Below are 19,298 nucleotides of genomic sequence, written 5' to 3' on the forward strand. Positions count from 1 at the left end.
CACAGCTGCTGTCAGCCGAACCATGAGGTAGAACTCAGCGTAAAGATCAGGTAGCTGGGAGTATCAGGTGATTATTCTCTGTAGGTTCATCACTGCAAGCCCTTGCACACAGCACAGGGTTTGTACATCATCATATGAATATTCTACTGTTATTCTGCAAATATTAATGATGACCAGTTATGTTTGTGAACAAATAATGTTACTACTGAACCTTCCAGGTTTTGTGCACCAAATAAGAACAAGAATCCTTTCAGAAACATACCCTTTAACCAGTTCCACAGCGATAAAATCGTTGCCATCTCCAGAGTTGAAGAGTATAAAGCCGTCTGGGGAGGTGGTCTTGAACTGGAAGAAGAGGTGCATGGATGTGTAGGCCTGCAGCGTGGCCAGGCTCAGATAGCTGCTCTTGGATTTAAAGGTAACAGGGTCGGCGATAATGGAACGAATCCCAAAGCGAGCGTTGAGCTCACAATAATCGATATCACCGTTCTTGCACAGGTCAATGTAGAGCATGCCGTTAAATCTGAGGAATGTGAAAGGTAAGCACTTGAAATGACTGACCTATAGAATAAGTTCTTACAAACACATTGTTTAAGCACAGCTATAAGAACATAGGAAAGCCTGAGCTAAATGTTAGATTTACAGTTAAGGCTAGTTTGTTTCCTAAGAGAACAAAGCTGGGGTTTTTGATTTTTGTAGGTATTTGAAGGCAGCAGAACTCCAAAACCAGCTAACAAACTGAAAGCAGTGGTAATAATTCATTTTGTCTTGGTTTGAGAACAGGGTCTTTAGCTACACAGTGTTCTCAGACCTTTACCAGCTATTCATTGAGAGACTGCTGAGTAAACGTGCTGTAACTTGTAATATGATGCATTGCTAATGTGAAATAAGTGATGACTGAGACTTTTTAAAGGAAATATTCATTCAAAAACCTCAGGGTTCAGAGTACCTAAGGCTCTGCAGATGTCCGATGAAGCTGGACGGGATGCTGGAAACAAACCGGCGCTCCGTCATGATGCCTGTCTCAATGTTGTGGAACTCCAGACGAGTGTGGTCACCCACCATTTGGCCTGGAGATGGGGAGGGTGGAGGGGATGGGTTGAAAAGAAAGACAAAAAACGAAAAGAAAAGAGAACACTGTCTGACACTAACACAAAAGGGCTGATTTAAGGAGAAAATTACATTAACAGTATTAGATGAATGCAAACTGTCACTAATGATCACATATCTACGTACTGTCTTTGTGCTATAATTACACACTGACACTATCAGCTGTCTATGCTAACACACCACAGCATGGTGACAAAGCAACTCTTAGAACATGTCCAGTTGTGCAGGTAAGTACCTTCTGCTACATCATCGTCAACCGTTAGCTTGTAGGTTTTGCCACGACGCACCACACGCACTGTATGCCATTCATTATCATTGAGCTTTTGCCCGGCATACAGGGTCTCCGGTCCCTTGCCTGAGAACAATGGTCAGTCACAAAGTTAAGGACATCCTGAGGCTAAAACCAAACCTTTGTTTCCCCACCAGGCTGTCTGGAAACATCGACAGGAGTCCTACAAGCTGCTTAGTAGCTTGCTAATTACTGAAAAAGATGGATTTTGAACTAAATCTTACTCCTTTGGGAAACAAAGGTTTGGTTTAGTCAGTAAATTATACAGTGAAAATATACAAAATACTTGACATCTTCCTCACAAATGAGACTGCTACGCTGCTGAACAGGGTCATGGCTCTCTAGGAGTTTGAACAGAGAAAGGACAACTACATTTTTAAAAATTGCTTTTACCCATCGTAGGTTTATAGAAATCTTTTCCTTTCAATTCTTCCTGTCCTTTGCTACTTTTGCTTCCCTCTTCATTATTTTTTCTGACTATTGAATGGAAGGCAAATGCATCACCAGTCCAATATAAAATTAAATACAACTTCTTGTTGTTTTGTTGTAGATATATATAATGACATTTTTCTAACCATGTTCTTTTTGATCCATAATGTGACAGAATCTGGGTTTTCTCATTTGAAGAGAGGTTTGCTGAAACGTAGCAAATGTAGCCTCCTGAAAGTCCTTCAAGGGTTCTGAAGGAACCAATATGAGCTAGTAATCAAACTAATCAACTAAACATGCTGTTTTTCTGGGTCATCCAATAGAGATGCTGATTCATCAAGGTCTGCGGACTTTTCAAACTTCATGAAAGCTGACAGAAAAGTTGTCTTCTGTTTTCTTGTACCTATGAGTGTCTTCTGATCTGATTTAAGCACAAAACCTACACTAGTGTCCAAAAGTTTGGGGTCATTTAGAAATGTCCTTATTTTTGAAACAAAAGCAGCTTTTTTCATTGAAGATAGCATTAAATGAATGATAAATCCAGTGTAGACATTGGTAATGTGGTAAATGACTACTGTAGCTGGAAACAGCTGATTTTTAATGGAATATCTCCATAGAGGTACAGAGGAACATTTCCAGCAACCATCACTCCTGTGTTCTAATGCTACATTGTGTTAGCTAATGGTTTTAAAAGGCTCATCAATGATTAGAAAACCCTTGTGCAGTTATGTTAGTACATGGATAAAAGTGGGAGTTTAATGGAAAACATGGAATTGTCTGGATGACCCCAAACTTTTGAACGATGGTGTACATGTTTAAAATTAAGAAGTCTTGGTCAAAAGAAACCCGTGTGGACATCTAAGATAAGATGCGACAGGAGGTGGTATCTGAACTTCACAGTCAATCATAACTATTAACATGATTAAAACAGAGACTAACATTGGAGTGTGGGATTCGGACCTATAATGTCACTTACTAAAGAATCTAATCTGGATTTTGCTGAAACATCACTGAGATATTTGTTGGCCACAAATGCGTGCATTAATTATTTCCCTTCACTATATTAAACAACTAGACATGACACAGACAGCGTGGAACAAAATATATTTTCAAATACAATGGACAGATAAGCAATAAGTAATGTTCACTGATTACATATTTATCTACTCAAACTGTTGGAAATCAAGCGGCCATTTTCAGAATGAGCCCAGAGCTCCATCAGAGCTGCTTTTGGAGGTCCAAGACAATTCTCACATGTTAGATTTATTAGTGCCATTTTCAGTTTTTATGCCTAAATGAACTGTATTGTAATATTTGAAGTCATGTCATCTCTGCACACATGGGTGTGCATCTATTTATTGAACACATCTTAGAACTATAGTTATTAAATATTGTCACTGTATTTGTTGCCCTATTGGACAGATACAGTTGCATTCAAAATGCTGGAACCCTGCTGAGTTAGTGTGGTTAGATACTCAGTTTACTCTGGTTATTACATTTGTATAAGTTGAAACGCACATTCTATTTTAAATAGAAAAAATGTGTGATGTGATCTTTCCGATTTGCCTTTGGGAATCTTGCAACCACACTGACTGTGGTTCGATATCATTCCTTTCATCACATCAAGAAGGGAGATTTTCAAGAAATAGTCTGGAGCATCACATGTTTAAAAGTCACGGCAGGGCAGCGACCTTTTCTGGGTTGGGGGAAGAGATAAAAAGGAAAGTCTGGCATTTTCAACAGGCGAGGAAATCTCCCCATTAAACACCTGCTGTGGGTTGTTTTGCTTCAGGAACTGATAAATGTGACCAAGTGAGTGGCATCATGAACTGCTGGTTGGATTTAAAGAAAGCAGCGGCAGTTCAAGAATTCATCGGAAATTCAGAAAGACAGGTATCAGACGTTTCTGAGGAGACACTACAAGTTTACTGGATGTCATGAAGGTCAAAGATTTGTATTATTAAAGTCCAACTCTGGTCAATAATGAAACCTTTACAAAATATTTTCTATGTCTATGTGATTTTTTTCCTATGAAAATATTCCCAGTAACTTAGATAACTCTACACTGCTGCTGTCTCGAGAATGAAGTCTCCACATCTTCAATGGTTGAAACATTGGAGCAGCTTAGTCAAACATAACAAATCTGGAAATCAGATCGGAAGAAGAAGAATGATACAGGAAGCCTTACTCTACCAGTTGGAGAAACTGGTTCCCTGGGTGGGGTATTGGTTCTTTTATGTGTTATGTTTGAAACCCCAGAAGTGTGAATCCGTGTTTTTGAGACTGTCATTGAAAAGACTTGAGTTTCAAGTGGAAATGCTCAGCAATATGGCACTAACTGCTTATTTCACTCATGATCTATCTTCAAGCATATAAAAAACACTATATGGACATGCCAACAACTAGATTATACTAGAGGAAGTTTTTAAATAGTGACACTGGAGGTTGAACAATTGGTTTATATGCCGTATTGGAGAAAGAAACCAAGGATTTAATTGATATGTTTCACTAAATTTCTTTTGCATCATTAGAATGTCTTCACAGGATTGTGAAGTTTTGATTGCAACTGCATTTCTATCACTATGCACAGATACAACATGTAAAAATAATATGGATGAGGCAAAGATCTCAATGGCCTCCACATGAGTAAAAGCAATTCCTACTGACTAGGGACAGCATTACAAAGCAGCAGCTGACAGATTAGAGGCAAAGAGAGTTCAGTGATTCACCAGAGCTGCATCAATAGTTTAACCTCACAACTTTGATTCTGAATTCTCACAGCAATACAGAAACATCATGGAAATCCAGGTCCAGTTTTGGATGTCACTCTTCTATGACACCACTCTGTCATCAAATAGTCCAGTTCTAAAATGTCTAATTATGTGGAATAGGAATGTGTACAAACCATGATTGTTTTTGAAGTCAATGTAATAATGTGCTGTGTTTCAAAGGTTATTAATCCAGTTTCTTTAGTTGCTTTAGACACAATTTGAATCAACGTGTTGTTAGCTCTGCCACATTCATATTCAGTATAAATTAATTAACTCCTTGATTGTTTATGGGATGTGCAACAATGTGAAACTGGCCTACCATTTAATTCAATTCATAAACTTATACAGTACATAAATAATCAGATCCTTCAGCTGGGACTAAATTGGGGGTACTGTTTCGTCTGTTTGAGGTGATGGTGAGTTTCAGTTACTGTTGTCATGGAAGGTTTCATCACTTTCAACCATGTTAATACTGGATGTTGAAATTTCCCTAAAACAAGCAGCCTTCTAAACCAGTACTGATTCATAGTCTTAATCTGTGGATGTTAGCATGAAATTAGGGTGAGCACTGATTACCAATATTTATTGGTGCGCTATCATACAATGTTTTGCCATTTATTCACTCTTTATAATTAAGAATAGTCAATGGAAGGAACCGTACTGTCTTGTGTGTTAGAAAAAGGAGTCTTCAGTTATGATTAAAAGTTTTGTCAGGGATATAAAGCTACGATCCCTTACAGGTCCACCTACTAGATGGTGTCAAACAACTTCATCTACAGCACTAAATACTTCATGGATTATCCAAGTGTCTCTGTAACTGAGAATAAAGGGTTTACAGAATCAGATTTTTGACTTGGAGTATTCTATTTTGCATCTGATGTGGTTTCAAATACTAGATAATAAATTTTAATTGCATTTTGCCACAACTACATGTGGCTCTTACACTGTAGTCACCTAATGCCATTGATTATGATTCTGCATTATGTCCTAATTTTGTAATTGCAAAGTGAAAAACAAGCTGTACTGAAATGTATATTGTAATATTACATTCTATGCATATCTAAATATCTATATCTATATATCTGTATCTGTATCTACATCTATCTGTCCATCTATGCATAACACAATAGTCTATTATCGTCTATTTCTGTTGCTTTCTGTTGAATTAAAGCTCAAACCAACTGATCGATGTCTTTCTCCGCATCATAAAAAGGTTGGTGTGTGGTGCAGGACTTACATTTTTAAAAATACATTTCTTTTTCCAAAGAAAAAAAAAACAAAAACAAAGGAACAACATCAACATACCATCAACATAGAAAGCAAAATGAAACTTGAGTGTTAACTTACTGGAGTTACAGTTTATCCTGATACAGTCTAGATGGGGAAGAATAAATGACAGATGAAATTGCATCCTTCAAGGTTACTGCTGCAGACATCCAAAAACAAAAAGTCCACCCTTCCGGGGACGCACACATGCAGAAAGGCAGCCATTTTATTCCACTGATAAGGAGATTTAACTTAAGGCCAAATAATCATGAAATTAATACACCATTACATTACTTATTACTTAATAAAACAATGCATATTTTTTAATTTCTTAGATGCTGTATTTATAGTAAAATGGCCACTTGTAGTACCGGCTACATAGATTTTCCAACCCTGCACTGACTGATTGAATTTGCGTTGTTGTGTTCACATCAAAGAAGTCATAATCTCTGACTCCAAAGCTTCTGCACCCGTAAGTTGGTAGCAGAATCCATTTTAGGGCCACAAATGCTTTTGCAATTCACACAGCAAAAAAAGTAGATTTTGTCAGACCAATAACAGTGTGATAGGGAAAGAGAAGGCCAGAATAACTGCCGTATGCAGCCGTGAGGACAGTGAGGGTTGGTCGCCATGTGGCTGGTGGTTTCATGTGTCGTCAACCGCAACAGAAAAGTGGGAGCAAACAGCCACGATCCAATCAGCACCAGCACCATGCAGAGGCACAGGAACCCCAACCATCAAATCAAACCCTACTCCTTCAGGCCTCGCTAAGCTGGAGCAGAAACTAGAGCTAGGGATATTTACGCTTTAATAAAAGTACTGCAGAAAATCACACAGATCAAAACAGGTGAAGAATTCATATGAGCTTTGACCAATTAGAGCTCCAGATAGTTTGACTACATCTAGTCTTACATGAATAATCATATAATCAGTGAAATGTGTATTTAAATGTGACTTTAAGAAACAGTTAATAGCTGCTAACGCTACTGTTACTCTTACTTTTTATTGCTCTACATTCTGTAAAAGCAAGATATAAATTGAGGTTTGTGACTCATGTTTCATATATGGCACATATATTTTGATTGGAAGTGTTTAAAGTATTTGGGGTCACAGCCAGCTGTTGGTTTTGCTGGGCTCTGTTCTCGGGCTGTTCACCTGACGGGCCGCAGGCTTAAGGCCTTTGAAGGGGTGAATACCATCTTTTGACAAAGCTTGATGGAAAATGGAGTTGACAGGTAAACGAAAGAAAGAAAAAACAAGACTTTGAAAAAGCACAGATTTCCATAAAAGATACCATCATTAGCAAAGAAAAAAAAAACACCCCGGATGACAGGAAAGTGACAGAGAAATTATTTAATGCCGGACACAAAAATGAGGTTAGTGAGAAATACAAGAAAAGTTTCTGCAAATATCCTGTTGAATAATGGACTGAAGATCACCTCTTAGAAAGTCTCAGCACACTGTTCTGTAAAAATACTTCATTAGACTGGACCCGGTATCTCTACATCATACAGTGTAATCTGATTACTGTGCTGTGACTGTCTCAAAAGTTCTGTAAACAAAGACATGGATGCGACTAGATGGGCCAGACATGTTTACCACTGAAGTAAAATAACTTAAGTTACTCAATAAATAGCTGTATTCAGTCTATGGTTATTTGTGTCACAAACTGCATTAACACTCATGCAAAAAAGATACAAACTCTAATCTAGAGCTGGTAGAAACCTTCAGGGATCATAGTGATGAGTAACTGATGAAAAGACTGTGCACATAAAGATAGAAAAAGTAAGAGGAGGAGAGTGGAGAAGTTACCGCTCAACGGTAAACCATCTCATGGTGAAGGTGGAGGTGTAGAGGCAAATGGCTGGGTGAGCTATACGATACCTAGGTTGACCGTGAGTTTGACGCGACCCCCGTCCAGCTCCAGCCGGAGGGTGTCGGCTGAGTCTCTGGAGGTGGTGGCCATGAGGAGGCCGTAAGCCCGCTGGGAGCGAAACCGCAGGGAGACGTCCTCCGCCTCGGTGTGCATGATGGTCGGCATCACCACCTTCATATACATGCTGCCGTCGTAGGAGAGGATGGAAGCCTCTGTGGAGCAAACACACACGTTAGCTAGAAGTCCACCAAGGCTGGAGTCAGTGAGGTCAGCTGGTGTGTCGAACTTAAAGTTCCCAGCCGTGCCAAACTCATCTTAGTTCAGGTTCCATATTCAATTCAATTCAATTTTATTTATATAGTGCCAATTACAGGTCAAATTGTATCAAGACGCTTTACAGAACCCATATGCCCATATACGTTCACCTCAATTTCATCTCAAGCAGACGGGACCAGTAATATCCCAGCATAATAAAGCTATAAACTCCAAATATTTCCTGTGTTTTAATGCAAAATGTATGTTATGAAACATTTAAGGAATTATCCTTTTACAAAACATTATGAATAAACTGAAATTTCTTAAGAAAAACAAATTCACTTTCAGCAACATTCAGCCTCAGTTTATCATTTCCACATTACAACATAGAGATCACAGTTTATCTATAAAGGAACACAACATTTAGTCACAGATATCTGGAACTGAACCATAGAGGAGTTTACTTTATGATCAAAATGACAAAAGTCAGACAAAAAAAAAGACAAAAAACAATGAAAATAAGACAAAATATGACAAACATGAGACACAAAATGAAAAAAGCGAGAAACAAAATGACAAAAAATAGAAAAACAACACCAAGCAAGACAAAAAAACAGAAAACGACACACGACACAACACATAAAGCAAAACACGAAAGGACAAAAATAAGACCAAAAAAACGACAAAAACGAGGAACAAAATGACAAAAACATGAGACAAATGACAAAAGTCAGACAAAATATTACAAAAACGAGACACAAAATGGCAAAAGAACAATGAGCGATCTACTATTTTCCTTAATGATCAAAACAACTTGGCATGGTCTAGAAATTATTTTAAATTTATAGTTTTACTAATTTACAAACTGCAGTTAATGTCTTTTCTGGAATTTCTATACTTTACAAAGTCGTCCCACAGGTTGGATTGGACCCTCTGGAGGGCCAGTTTTGGCATGTTTGACACCCCTGGTCTAAAGCATTGGCATCCGCATGAGGTATATTTCACCATCTAACATATGCAAGACCCCTTAACATGCAGTCTAAATCTGTGTCTGCACTAAAGGACAGAATACGTAGACGAAGCCTTCTTCTATGCAACATGTCGGCTACAGGGAGTATAATCACGGTGCAGTTGTGCAGGTTCTCTCCATATGAGACTCATTTTCATGCTGTGGACAGGCATCTCTACAAAAACAACCTGGAAATACAAATACTGTTTACATTTATACACAATCCGACCTGATCTGTTATCAGGTAAATGGAACTGCTTGAATGTGTCGCTGCTTGTTTTGGAGGCATAGCATAAAAACAGGAGGAAAATAAGCAGCCTTTGTAAATGCCGTATTTATTTCATCAAATTCCCCACATTTAAAACTAATAGTTTCTTAATTACAGAACATCTGTTTGGGAGTGACCATTACAAGTTAATACACACAGCTCAGTCAGTATGGTAATACGTCTGCTGAGATGCTTTCACAGGTAGACATGCTCTCCCTGCCTCTCGGCTAAAGTCTAGTAGACAGATATTCCAGAGTCTGAATGACAAGCAGCAGACAGAGGAGGAGGAGTGAGTGTACGAGTTATGAGGACATAAATCTGTGCACGCAGTCAAACTGAAGCCCTGCCTCCATTCTGAAGACAAACAGCAAGTCCCCTCAAGGTAAAACATTAACTTTTAGTGTGATGGCTTGGTTTGGATTGGGTTAGGGTAAGTGTTTGGGAAATGACTGTAAGTCAGCATCAGGCAGGAAATGAGACTGTGTGTGTTTGCATGTGTGAGAATGGTCATATTAAACGGCCTGTAATAATAAAGGAAAAAAGCCGGGGAGAAAGAGAGAAAATTGCCTCTGTTATTTTATGGAGACTAAAAAAAAAAAAAAACAATGTAATGCAATTCTGCAAAATATGGTCCAAAAAACAGGTGAATCTTAGTTCTTAATAGTACAAGAGACTATGGATGTGTTGAAGCAAGAGTAAAATCCTTTCATAAAGCAAATAAATTCATTAATTAAATTCACTGTTACTTCCATAGCACCAAACGGTCACATAGTGTCTGTCATCTCAAGGCGCTTTACAGTTCTACAGTTCTACAGTTTCATTTATCAGACGCTTTTATTTAAAGCGACATCTATCTGAGAGTAGATCCAACACCAGCAAGGATCTAGTCAGGAGAAAACAACCTGGATAAGAGCCATAAAACAAGTTCAGGTGTGATAATAGGACTGTGGTGTCTACAGGAAGTGCAGACGGAATAGGACTTTTAGAAATTTTTTGCAGTCTGCAAAAAAAATCAACAGTGGGACTAAATAATCAATCTGAGTATTTATTTAGTTGTACTTAAAGTTTCTCTCCACATGTTGATTAAACCCTGAAATCTCAACTATGTGTATCAAAGTTGCATCTTTAAAAATTTATTTTCGCTTTTTTTCAAGGAAAATGGCTTACATGTAACTCGACACCAGCAAAGGTGTCGAGTTTCCTGCCAGTGGCTGCTTTGGCAGCTCAGGCACACCAGCTCACTTATAACATACTGACCTTTGTGGTGCACTGTGTTTACATCATGTTAGTCTGAATGTTCTAAACGATAGGACTTCTTAGAGAAGTATCGTTCCACCTGTTGAGCTGCTGTCGTCATGCTTCACTGTGATTGGCCCAGTGGCACAAATCTACAAGAACAGCGATGTGACTGGCTGAGAGTGTATTTGTTATTAATCATCACACCCACCTATTCATGCTTCACCTCACCCAGCGCTGCCAGATACATGAAGAAGTGGCAGGTGAACTTGGAGGCCTCCCACCAAGACCGATCACTTTGCACTTGTTATGCCTGTCAATTAAAACGGGGCTTCCTCTGCCAACAGCTAATCCCTGCCAAAAGTGAAGTTGTACAGCGTACGCCTCATTTATTTGGCTGCAGGAGTTGTGGATTAGCTTTTAGTCCGTGTCCTCATCTGACTGGAAACTGTTGACACACTTCCCTCTTCTTCAGATTAAAGGTGCACCATGCTGTGGTTGGCTCATGGATACGCTGATGGTGATCAGTGTGAGGAATGCTCAAACGTACACACAGTGTGTGAGAGTCACAAAGTGAGTGCTTAACATGTAATTATATATCTGCAGGCATCAAACCACCTTCACATTTCCATCAGTAGTTACAGAGAAGTACCGGTGGAATATCTCAGAACAAATGAACATATTTAACACTTTTAAAGTTGTGATTTATGCTGCAGTTCAGGAGTGATTTCAGACAAACCTGATGCCAGAGACCTTATCAGTATTGTCAACATCACCGTGTGATTGGTCAGACTGTGGGTAGCAATGTTGTTTTAGATGGAAAAAAAAAAATCTGCTCCAAACATCACAATTTTAACCCAATTCTAACCCTAACCCTCTACAAGCACATACATCCAGTGACTATTTTACAGGAACAACACAGTAATAAGGTGGAGGGCCTCCATGTGCTCTCACAACAACATCTGTTTATCTTGGCATGGACCAATGCTGCCAATCTGTCATTCCACTACATAGCTAGAAAGGGATACACACCATCAGCTACAGTACTCAGACTGGGATTATCTCACCTTGAGCTAATCTGGTCATGGTGTTGTTCCCTGTCATATAACATGCACCCTGACTTGTGCCTCGTCTCTATTTTATTTCTGAAGACATAACTTCTTCTGGTTGGGGTTCTGCAGAGCTTAATTCACTGTTTGCATCAACAGAATAGCTTGAAAAGTTCTATCCCTGCTGTGTGCAGTTTTGTCAGTTTGAATGATGTTCTGAGTAGGGAGTAGGTTGGTTGGAATTTCAGATGTCATCAGCTCAAAAAATGGCCATTATCATCATAGATCACACCCATACATGCTGACCTGCAGGGACCTCATCCAGGTCAGGATGCCAGTGAAGCTGTGATTTATCATTTATAAAGAGAAACAGAAGTCCATACGTGGAGGTGTAAGAGGCTGGTGAAATCTCTGGACTGGTATGCAGAAGACTTGAGTTCAACTCCCATCTGAAGCATGATTCTATTCATTGTTTCACTGAAGTCTTGTTTTGACTCCCTGCTCTGTGTTTGGTTAAGTTTACGGTTCAAAACTACATGACAAAGTTCAGAAAAGGATCATGGTTTTGGTGGAAATACTCACTGTTCCTCTATCACAATGTACAGAGGTCCATTTTGTACATTTCCAGTGTGGTGACTCCACCAGAGATTTAACCTGCAGTTAGTCTGATGATAGCAAGGGATCAGCAGTGTTACCGGGGTTACTTTATGTTTATGGCATCAGCCCGCTGAGCTACTAGAAGGTGGCAGAGGTTCATATAGGCCCATTTGTATGGAAACAATCTGCACTGATGACAGCCATTTAACGGGCAAATAACATCTAAACCTAAAGACAGTTTGGCTCAGACAGGGTTTGTCATTAAATAGGAGAGGAATAAACCTGAAATCTCATTTGGAAGATTCTGAAAATGTGCTGGGACTGCAGATCAGAAAATGTTTTCTATGCAAGGTGTTGCTGAGCTGCTGTTAAATCCTGAGACATGGGTTCCTGTATCACCATATGACCAACAGACATTAGTCTCTCACATCACTGACAGCAATGTAATAAAAATCTGCTTGAAGTGGATCTGCAGAAATGTAAAAACATTATTCCTGACTAGAAGTGAAAGAGAAGATAATTGCTAATTTGTTGAGATTAATTTAAGCTCTTCCTTTCTGTAATAAAACCCACAAACATGCCTGAAGCACTACAGGTGATTAGGGCAGATCTTCTTTTCACTGCCCGTCTCTGTTCCACCTCATCTAGAATTCACCCAGAGCTGAGGGATGCTCGCTGTTTCCCTGCATTCTGTTAGCATCAATCAGAGGTGGTTATTTGTCCTGTCACAGTAACTTAATATGATAAATGATCTAATAATATGCTGAGGCATTTTGTGTCCTCTAAATGCCCTTTGATCAGTTTGACTGCAGGACCAGGAAGCTGTAGTTCTGGTAGATGACCACAGTGAGGAGACACAGTCCAGGTGTTCACTGAGAGATTCTAGATGCAAAGCAGCAGGTGAGGAAGACTGTCACACAAACATGAACTTTAAAGATTTAAGGTTACACTAATAGGCAAAGGTTAAACTATTCAGGAAGCTGCTGATGGGAAAGGGGAATGACATGGAAAATAGTTTATTGGCTGGACTTGATGACTTTAACTCCTAAAGCCGTCAGATTAGCTCTGGTCTTTAAACCTGACAGTACTGTTCTAAATGTGTACAAGTTTGCTGACATAGTGAAAGTGTTTTCACACAAAGTGCAGGGTTATGTGTTGATCAGCACTGGTTGGTCTGTCTGTCTGTCTGTCTGTCTGTCTGTCTGTCTGTCTGTCTGTCAGCCTGTCTGTCAGCCTGTCTGTCTGTCTGTCTGTCTGTCAGTCAGCAACATTACTCAAAAACGGACCGACGGATTTGGATGAAATTTCCAGTGAAGGTCAGAAATGACACAAGGACCAAGTGATTGGATTTTGGCAGTGATGCAGCTTATAGTCTGGATCCACGGATTTGTTAAAGATTTCTGTATCATTGCCAGATAGCAGCACGGCGTCACTGTAACCATGACAACAAGCGAACACAACATCAGCTGCCTGCTGACGATCACATGATTGTGATCCTACTACAAATCCACCACAAATTCTTCAAAGATTTAATTTGCCAGAAATCGTACAGTGATGATAGTGATGTGTTTTCCAGTGCTCAGAACATCTTTAAACAGAGTAATGACCCACAGCTTGGTTCACTTTCAAACTATATTGTGTTAGTTTTATTACTGACATTGGGCTAACTTAGCTTAGCATAAAGACTAGAAACAGGATGAAACAGCTAAACTCAGCTCAACGCACCTTTGGTTCATTTCTATTCGTTTATTCCATACAGAAGTTATGACTTAAACAACCTTTTTTGAAGTTCATTGTGTGATTCCATCTTAAATTTCAATTTATAAGCAAACAGCAAATATGGAAACAATCTATTCATTTCCCTTTGTTTTGTTTCTTGGTGGTTTATTTCAATGCAAATGAGGCAATTTTAGCTGCAATTATTTTTTGAGGTTGATGACATTTTTGACTGATTGTATTTGACGACTGAACAACTCTGTACTTTATGGTAAAAAAAAAAAGCTAAATCACTTTCAGAACAGTACGTCATGATAACACTAGTATGCCTAAACTACACTATCTGACAACACAATAATGACTCCTGTTACCACCAGAGTACTAGAAGCTCTGCTGTCTATCTCTAACAGAACATCCCTGTAGCGCTCTCTGTAAAATTATACTCCCATTACTCTCTTTTCTCACAGTTGATTTTTTTAGGGGACAGCTTGCTTCTGACAGTTTGTGTTTGGATTTAGGATTTTTGTTTTGTTCACTATATGCTGATGCTGCACCTCAAAACATGAACCATAATGTCTCAGCAGTAGAAGGTGGAATCTCACCTCAGTCCTTCGAAAAAAAGCATATGAATTCACAATTTTCAGTAAGATTTCTAGTCCCCATAGCATACAGAGCTTACTTGTAAAATCTAATATGTTGTGTACTCCAGATTTAAAAAACAAAGACAAACTTATGCTTGGACTGTGAAACCTCAGTACATGCATACATTATTGTGTGTTTTCTGTGTTCACCTGGGTGGCCTCATGTTGTACATGTGTCTGAGTCCATGCTCACTGCACATGAAATAAATGGCCATGTTGGTCCCAGGGACGGCTGGCGCTGATGGCTAATTGACAAGGTGTCAGATTACAGGCACGGTGTAATAAACACAATTTAAATTCTCATTACAGCTCTGAGCCGGGCTGTCAGATTAACTCTGACATGTCATATTTCTTGGATGCAACTGTGTCTGCATATGTGATGGTCTCAACAGAGTGTGCCCAAAGGATTGACACACTTCTAACCGATTGGCCTGGCCATGGTAGAAGCACCCAGAGGAAGACCTGAATGCATGTTGTTTGATACTGAAATACTGCATCTTTTTTTTGCCATTGCAAACCGTTTACCTTCAGGATGAAGCAGAGAGAATGAATTTTTCAAAACTCTCTTTATATGTACACAGTGAATATCAAGGAGGATTGCTGGAATATTGGATCTTGTGTCATCATTAAAGATATCTCAGCAGAACATTGTTGGTTTCAGGGAATGTCTGCACAAAAATAAATCTCAGATCAACAGCTTGGTGCTTTGTTGACAGAATACACTACCGTTCAAACCTTTGGGGTCACCAAAACAATTCCATGTTTTCCATGAAAACTCCCACTTTTATCCATGTACTAACATAACTGCACAAGGGTTTTCTAATCATCAATTAGCCTTTCAACACCATTAGCTAACACAATGTAGCATTAGAACACAGGAGTGATGGTTGATGGAAATGTTCCTCTGTACCCCCATGTAGATATTCCATTAAAAATCAGCCGTTTAGAGTTAGAACAGTCATTTACCAAATTAACAATGTCTACACTGGATTTATCATTCAATTCATGTTATCTTCACTGAAAAAAAAAATATTTTCTTTCAAAAATAAGGACATTTCTAAGTGACCCCAGACTGTTGAACGGTAGTGTAAGTACAGTGGAAATATGCACAACGATGAACTCATTATGTGAACCATTTGTAACATATGTATTTCACTACAATTTGTTTGTTGGTTTGTTTACCCAGATAGGCCTTTGACCAAACTGACAGAAACCTTCTATAGTGACCAGTTTTCATTATGCGATAATAATGATATATCACTGAACAAGGCGAGCAACAGCATCATTAAAAACCAACGCAAAATCACAACAGTAAAGTGATTATAAAGTGATGAACTGTCTCAAATTCACAAGCTGCAGTGAATCTAATTAAAAATCCCACGAAAAAATCAAGATAACATCGTTAACAGTACACAGGAAAATGAAGGAAAGGTTAAATGAAATAGTGAAGTAGTAAAATGAAGAATATTGTTGCCTGTACGTCTTTTCTAGTATTCAGTCTTTACATTGAAGGGCTGTAAGTTAACCAGATAGAGGATTCATAAATATGACTTTAATTTGCATCCTCTCTGTGTCCTTGTTCTCATTCTGCAGTTCCGTGGTATTTAGTTTGGTTTAGCTTTGTTGAGAACACACCGGCAGATCCATAAAGTGGCATATCAGGATGTCTGACTCCATCAGGAATAGAGCAGTAAAGTGTTGGACATTGTTATGCTGGTGTGAAATTAAGAAGTGCATTAAGAAGTGAAGATCAAATACCTTAAGAAGCAGTTTTAATGTTGTTCAGATTAATTCAGGGTAATGGGTACCAAATGTTAACATTTAGATTCAATGACATCTGGATTATCTGATCCAGAGGTGTGACTGTGTGATTATTTTTAAGTTGACCCCTTTCTCTTCTCTAAATCAATACTAATTACAGCAACACCGTCATACCAAGAGTGGGTGATATATTTCTATGCGCAACAATATATCCTCAACTCCATCACTGAACTGGTTCTGTCTCAGGGCTGTGGCACTATTTTTTTTTGCCGTACAAATTGGTAGAAGTCAGAGTCAAACACAAACAGTAGGTAACTCTATGCAGAACAGTAAACATCCACCAGGTATACAGCCCTGCTCCCAGGATATAATTGGTGTTATATCACAGAAACAAACACACATCAGGGCTTTTCCTGCCACAGAACGGACCTTTGAGGAGGTGACGATACACAACAGTAAGCATGATTGGTCCACATACAGTAAAGGCAACGAGTCAGTGAGAAGCTGATTTATGTGAATCCTTGCATTGCCCTTTTACTTCTGACCAACTGATTAACATAATACTCCTTTATGTTTGATTTACTCTGTATGCACTACCGTTCACACACTTAGAAATGTCCTTATTTTTGAAAGTAAAGCATTTTTTTCAATGAAGATGACATTAAATGAATGATAAATCCAGTATAGACTTTGTTAATGTGGTAAATGACTATTCTAGCTGCAAACGGCTGATTTTTAATGGAATATCTCCATAGGGGTACAGAGGAACATTTCCAGCAACCATCACTCCTGTGTTCTAATGCTACATTGTGTTAGCTAATGGTGTTGAAAGGCTCATTTATGATTAGAAAATATAAATAAATAAAGAAAATATATAAAATATATAAAGCAAATAGTAATGTCAGTGAAACATGTATTACAAAGTCAGACTATCTTTGTCTCTAAAGAAATATTTCAATAAAATATCCCCTGCAAAATTATTCCAGGTGAAAAACACCACATATCAGATTGACCCACTGCGACTTTTCTTTTCAGAAGTAAAAATGAACCTCAGGGGAATTATCCACTGGAGGAAAAAAGAGAAAAGCTGCTATAGATAGATATGATCAGAAAGCTGCCATTTGATATGCTAAAAAGCCACAGAAATAATTTGTAGGTTGGGGATGTGGAAATTAGTTTTCAACTCTAATCAGTCGTTATTAAACTGTCTGGGTACCGGGATAGAAACTGGTCAGAAGGTCAGTGGGAGGTTCTCGTACTGGCAGACAGCATCATACGTGTGAAGGAAGACACGTATGCCAGGTGAGTGCCAAAAACCATCAGTCCCAAATTCATCATTTACAATCTTAAGAAAATGAAATTCTAACACTGATGACACATAGTTCTGTCACAACTATACAATAAGTTACTGCACTCTGAGCAAACTCTGATTACGAGACTCATGCAGCAAAATTTGTCTTCTTTTTTTTTACACAGATAAGAACAAGACAAAGGAGACGAGGAAGGTTTGGTGTCAGAAAAGAAGAACCTTCGGTTCTTCTAGGGGGTCATGCCTCAATCAATAAATAATGCAATAAAAATAGGTACAGAGTTTTAGAGTTTCTGGAGTGAATGATTAACAGTAATTGTTTGTTTATTGTGTCCAATACTGTTACAGCCTCACTTGGTGTGATAATCCACTTCCACTATGCTGATGACACCCAGCTCTTCCGGCTGTTCACCCCAGCAGACCACACGGTCTCTGTCCAGATCTCATCATGCCTTGCAGATATCTCGGCATGGATGAAAAAACACCACTTTCAACTCAACCTCTCCCAGACTGAGCTCCTTGTCCTCCCAGCCAGTCCCTCTATTCAACAAAAAACCAACATCCAGCTTGAATCAACCCAACTCAAACCCACAAAGCCTGGCAGAAACTTTGGTGTCATGATGGATGACCACCCTACCTTCAGGGCTCATGTGTCCTCTGCTACTCGGTCGTGTCGATTCGTCCTGTAGAACATCAGGAAGATCAGACTCTTCCTGTCTGAACATGCAGCTCCACTCCTGGTCCAGGTCTCTAACATCACCATCCATTACTGCAGCTCCTTACTGGAGGCCTCCTTTCATGGAGGTCAAACCTCTGCAGATGGTCCAGGATGCAGTAAAACGTCTGGCTTTCATCTAGAAACAGCTCATGTCACCCCACTGTTCAGATCGCTACACTGGCTTCCAGCTGCTGCCCGAATAAAATCCAAAACTCTGACTCTTGCATTCAGAACTAGAATGGAAACATCTCCTCCTACCTGAACTCTCTCATGCAGGTCTACACTCCCTCCATCTCACTACGCTTGGCCAACAAAAGGCTCCTGATTCAACCTCCACAACAGGGCAGGTCCATAGTTGGACTCTTCTCCTCTGTGGTTCCCTGGTGGAGGAACAAGTTACCAAACTCTGTTCCATCTGCAGAGTCTCTCTCAGTCTTTAAAAAAAAAAACTAAAAACCAGCTCTTCACTGAACACATTTGCACTTGACAGACCATGAAAAAAAATCCTATTCCGTCTGTACTTCCTGTAGACACCACGGTCCTATTATCACACCTGAACCTGTTTTATGGCTCTTATCCAGGTTGTTTTCTCCTGACTAGATCCTTAATGTGTTGGATCTACTCTCAGATGTACGCCGCTTTAAATAAAAGTGTCTGTTAAATGAAACTGTAGAAATGTAGAGCTTCAAGTACTGTACATTAAAGTTAAGAATTTAATATACATCAATATATACCTTGGACAGCAGACAGTTCTGTGTTGGTGAGCAGAAAGCATCCTGGGGGTTTATCTAGCAACGACCACCATGACAAAGACTTCAGTGAGACTTAATGACCTCTGGCCAGAACTCGTTAGTTTTAGACAAATTAGGATTGTTTAGAACAGCATTTCTATATAGTAGCAATATGCAACAGAACCGACTTTGCGGCCCAAATCCTGTGTCTGTTGATTACAGTTACATTGTTATTAATTAATCCATTATTGATAATGCTGCCAGCTA

General features: G+C 39.1%; 1 protein-coding gene across 10 annotated transcripts in view; it reads right to left on the reverse strand.

Annotated features, from left to right (window-relative positions):
• Nucleotides 1-19,298, reverse strand: part of nrxn3a (neurexin 3a) — a 190,072-nt gene that overhangs the window by 57,831 nt on the left and 112,943 nt on the right. For 7 of the 10 annotated variants that reach the window (XR_008599903.1, XR_008599902.1, XM_055005557.1 and 4 more), the window contains 5 exons: nt 7,750-7,953; nt 5,947-5,973; nt 1,346-1,465; nt 950-1,070; nt 263-523 (listed from right to left, as the gene is read on the reverse strand). Coding sequence is in view for 8 of the 10 variants with exons in the window: in XM_055005557.1 (XP_054861532.1) it covers nt 263-523; nt 950-1,070; nt 1,346-1,465; nt 5,947-5,973; nt 7,750-7,953 (733 nt within the window). In the remaining 2 variants the exon portion in view is untranslated. The remainder of the gene's footprint in view (nt 1-262; nt 524-949; nt 1,071-1,345; nt 1,466-5,946; nt 5,974-7,749; nt 7,954-19,298) is intronic. The other 3 variants (XM_055005560.1, XM_055005566.1, XM_055005562.1) reach the window with 1 other exon arrangement.

This window comes from Amphiprion ocellaris, chromosome 20 (genome assembly GCF_022539595.1).
Source record: "Amphiprion ocellaris isolate individual 3 ecotype Okinawa chromosome 20, ASM2253959v1, whole genome shotgun sequence".
Taxonomy (NCBI): domain Eukaryota; kingdom Metazoa; phylum Chordata; class Actinopteri; family Pomacentridae; genus Amphiprion; species Amphiprion ocellaris.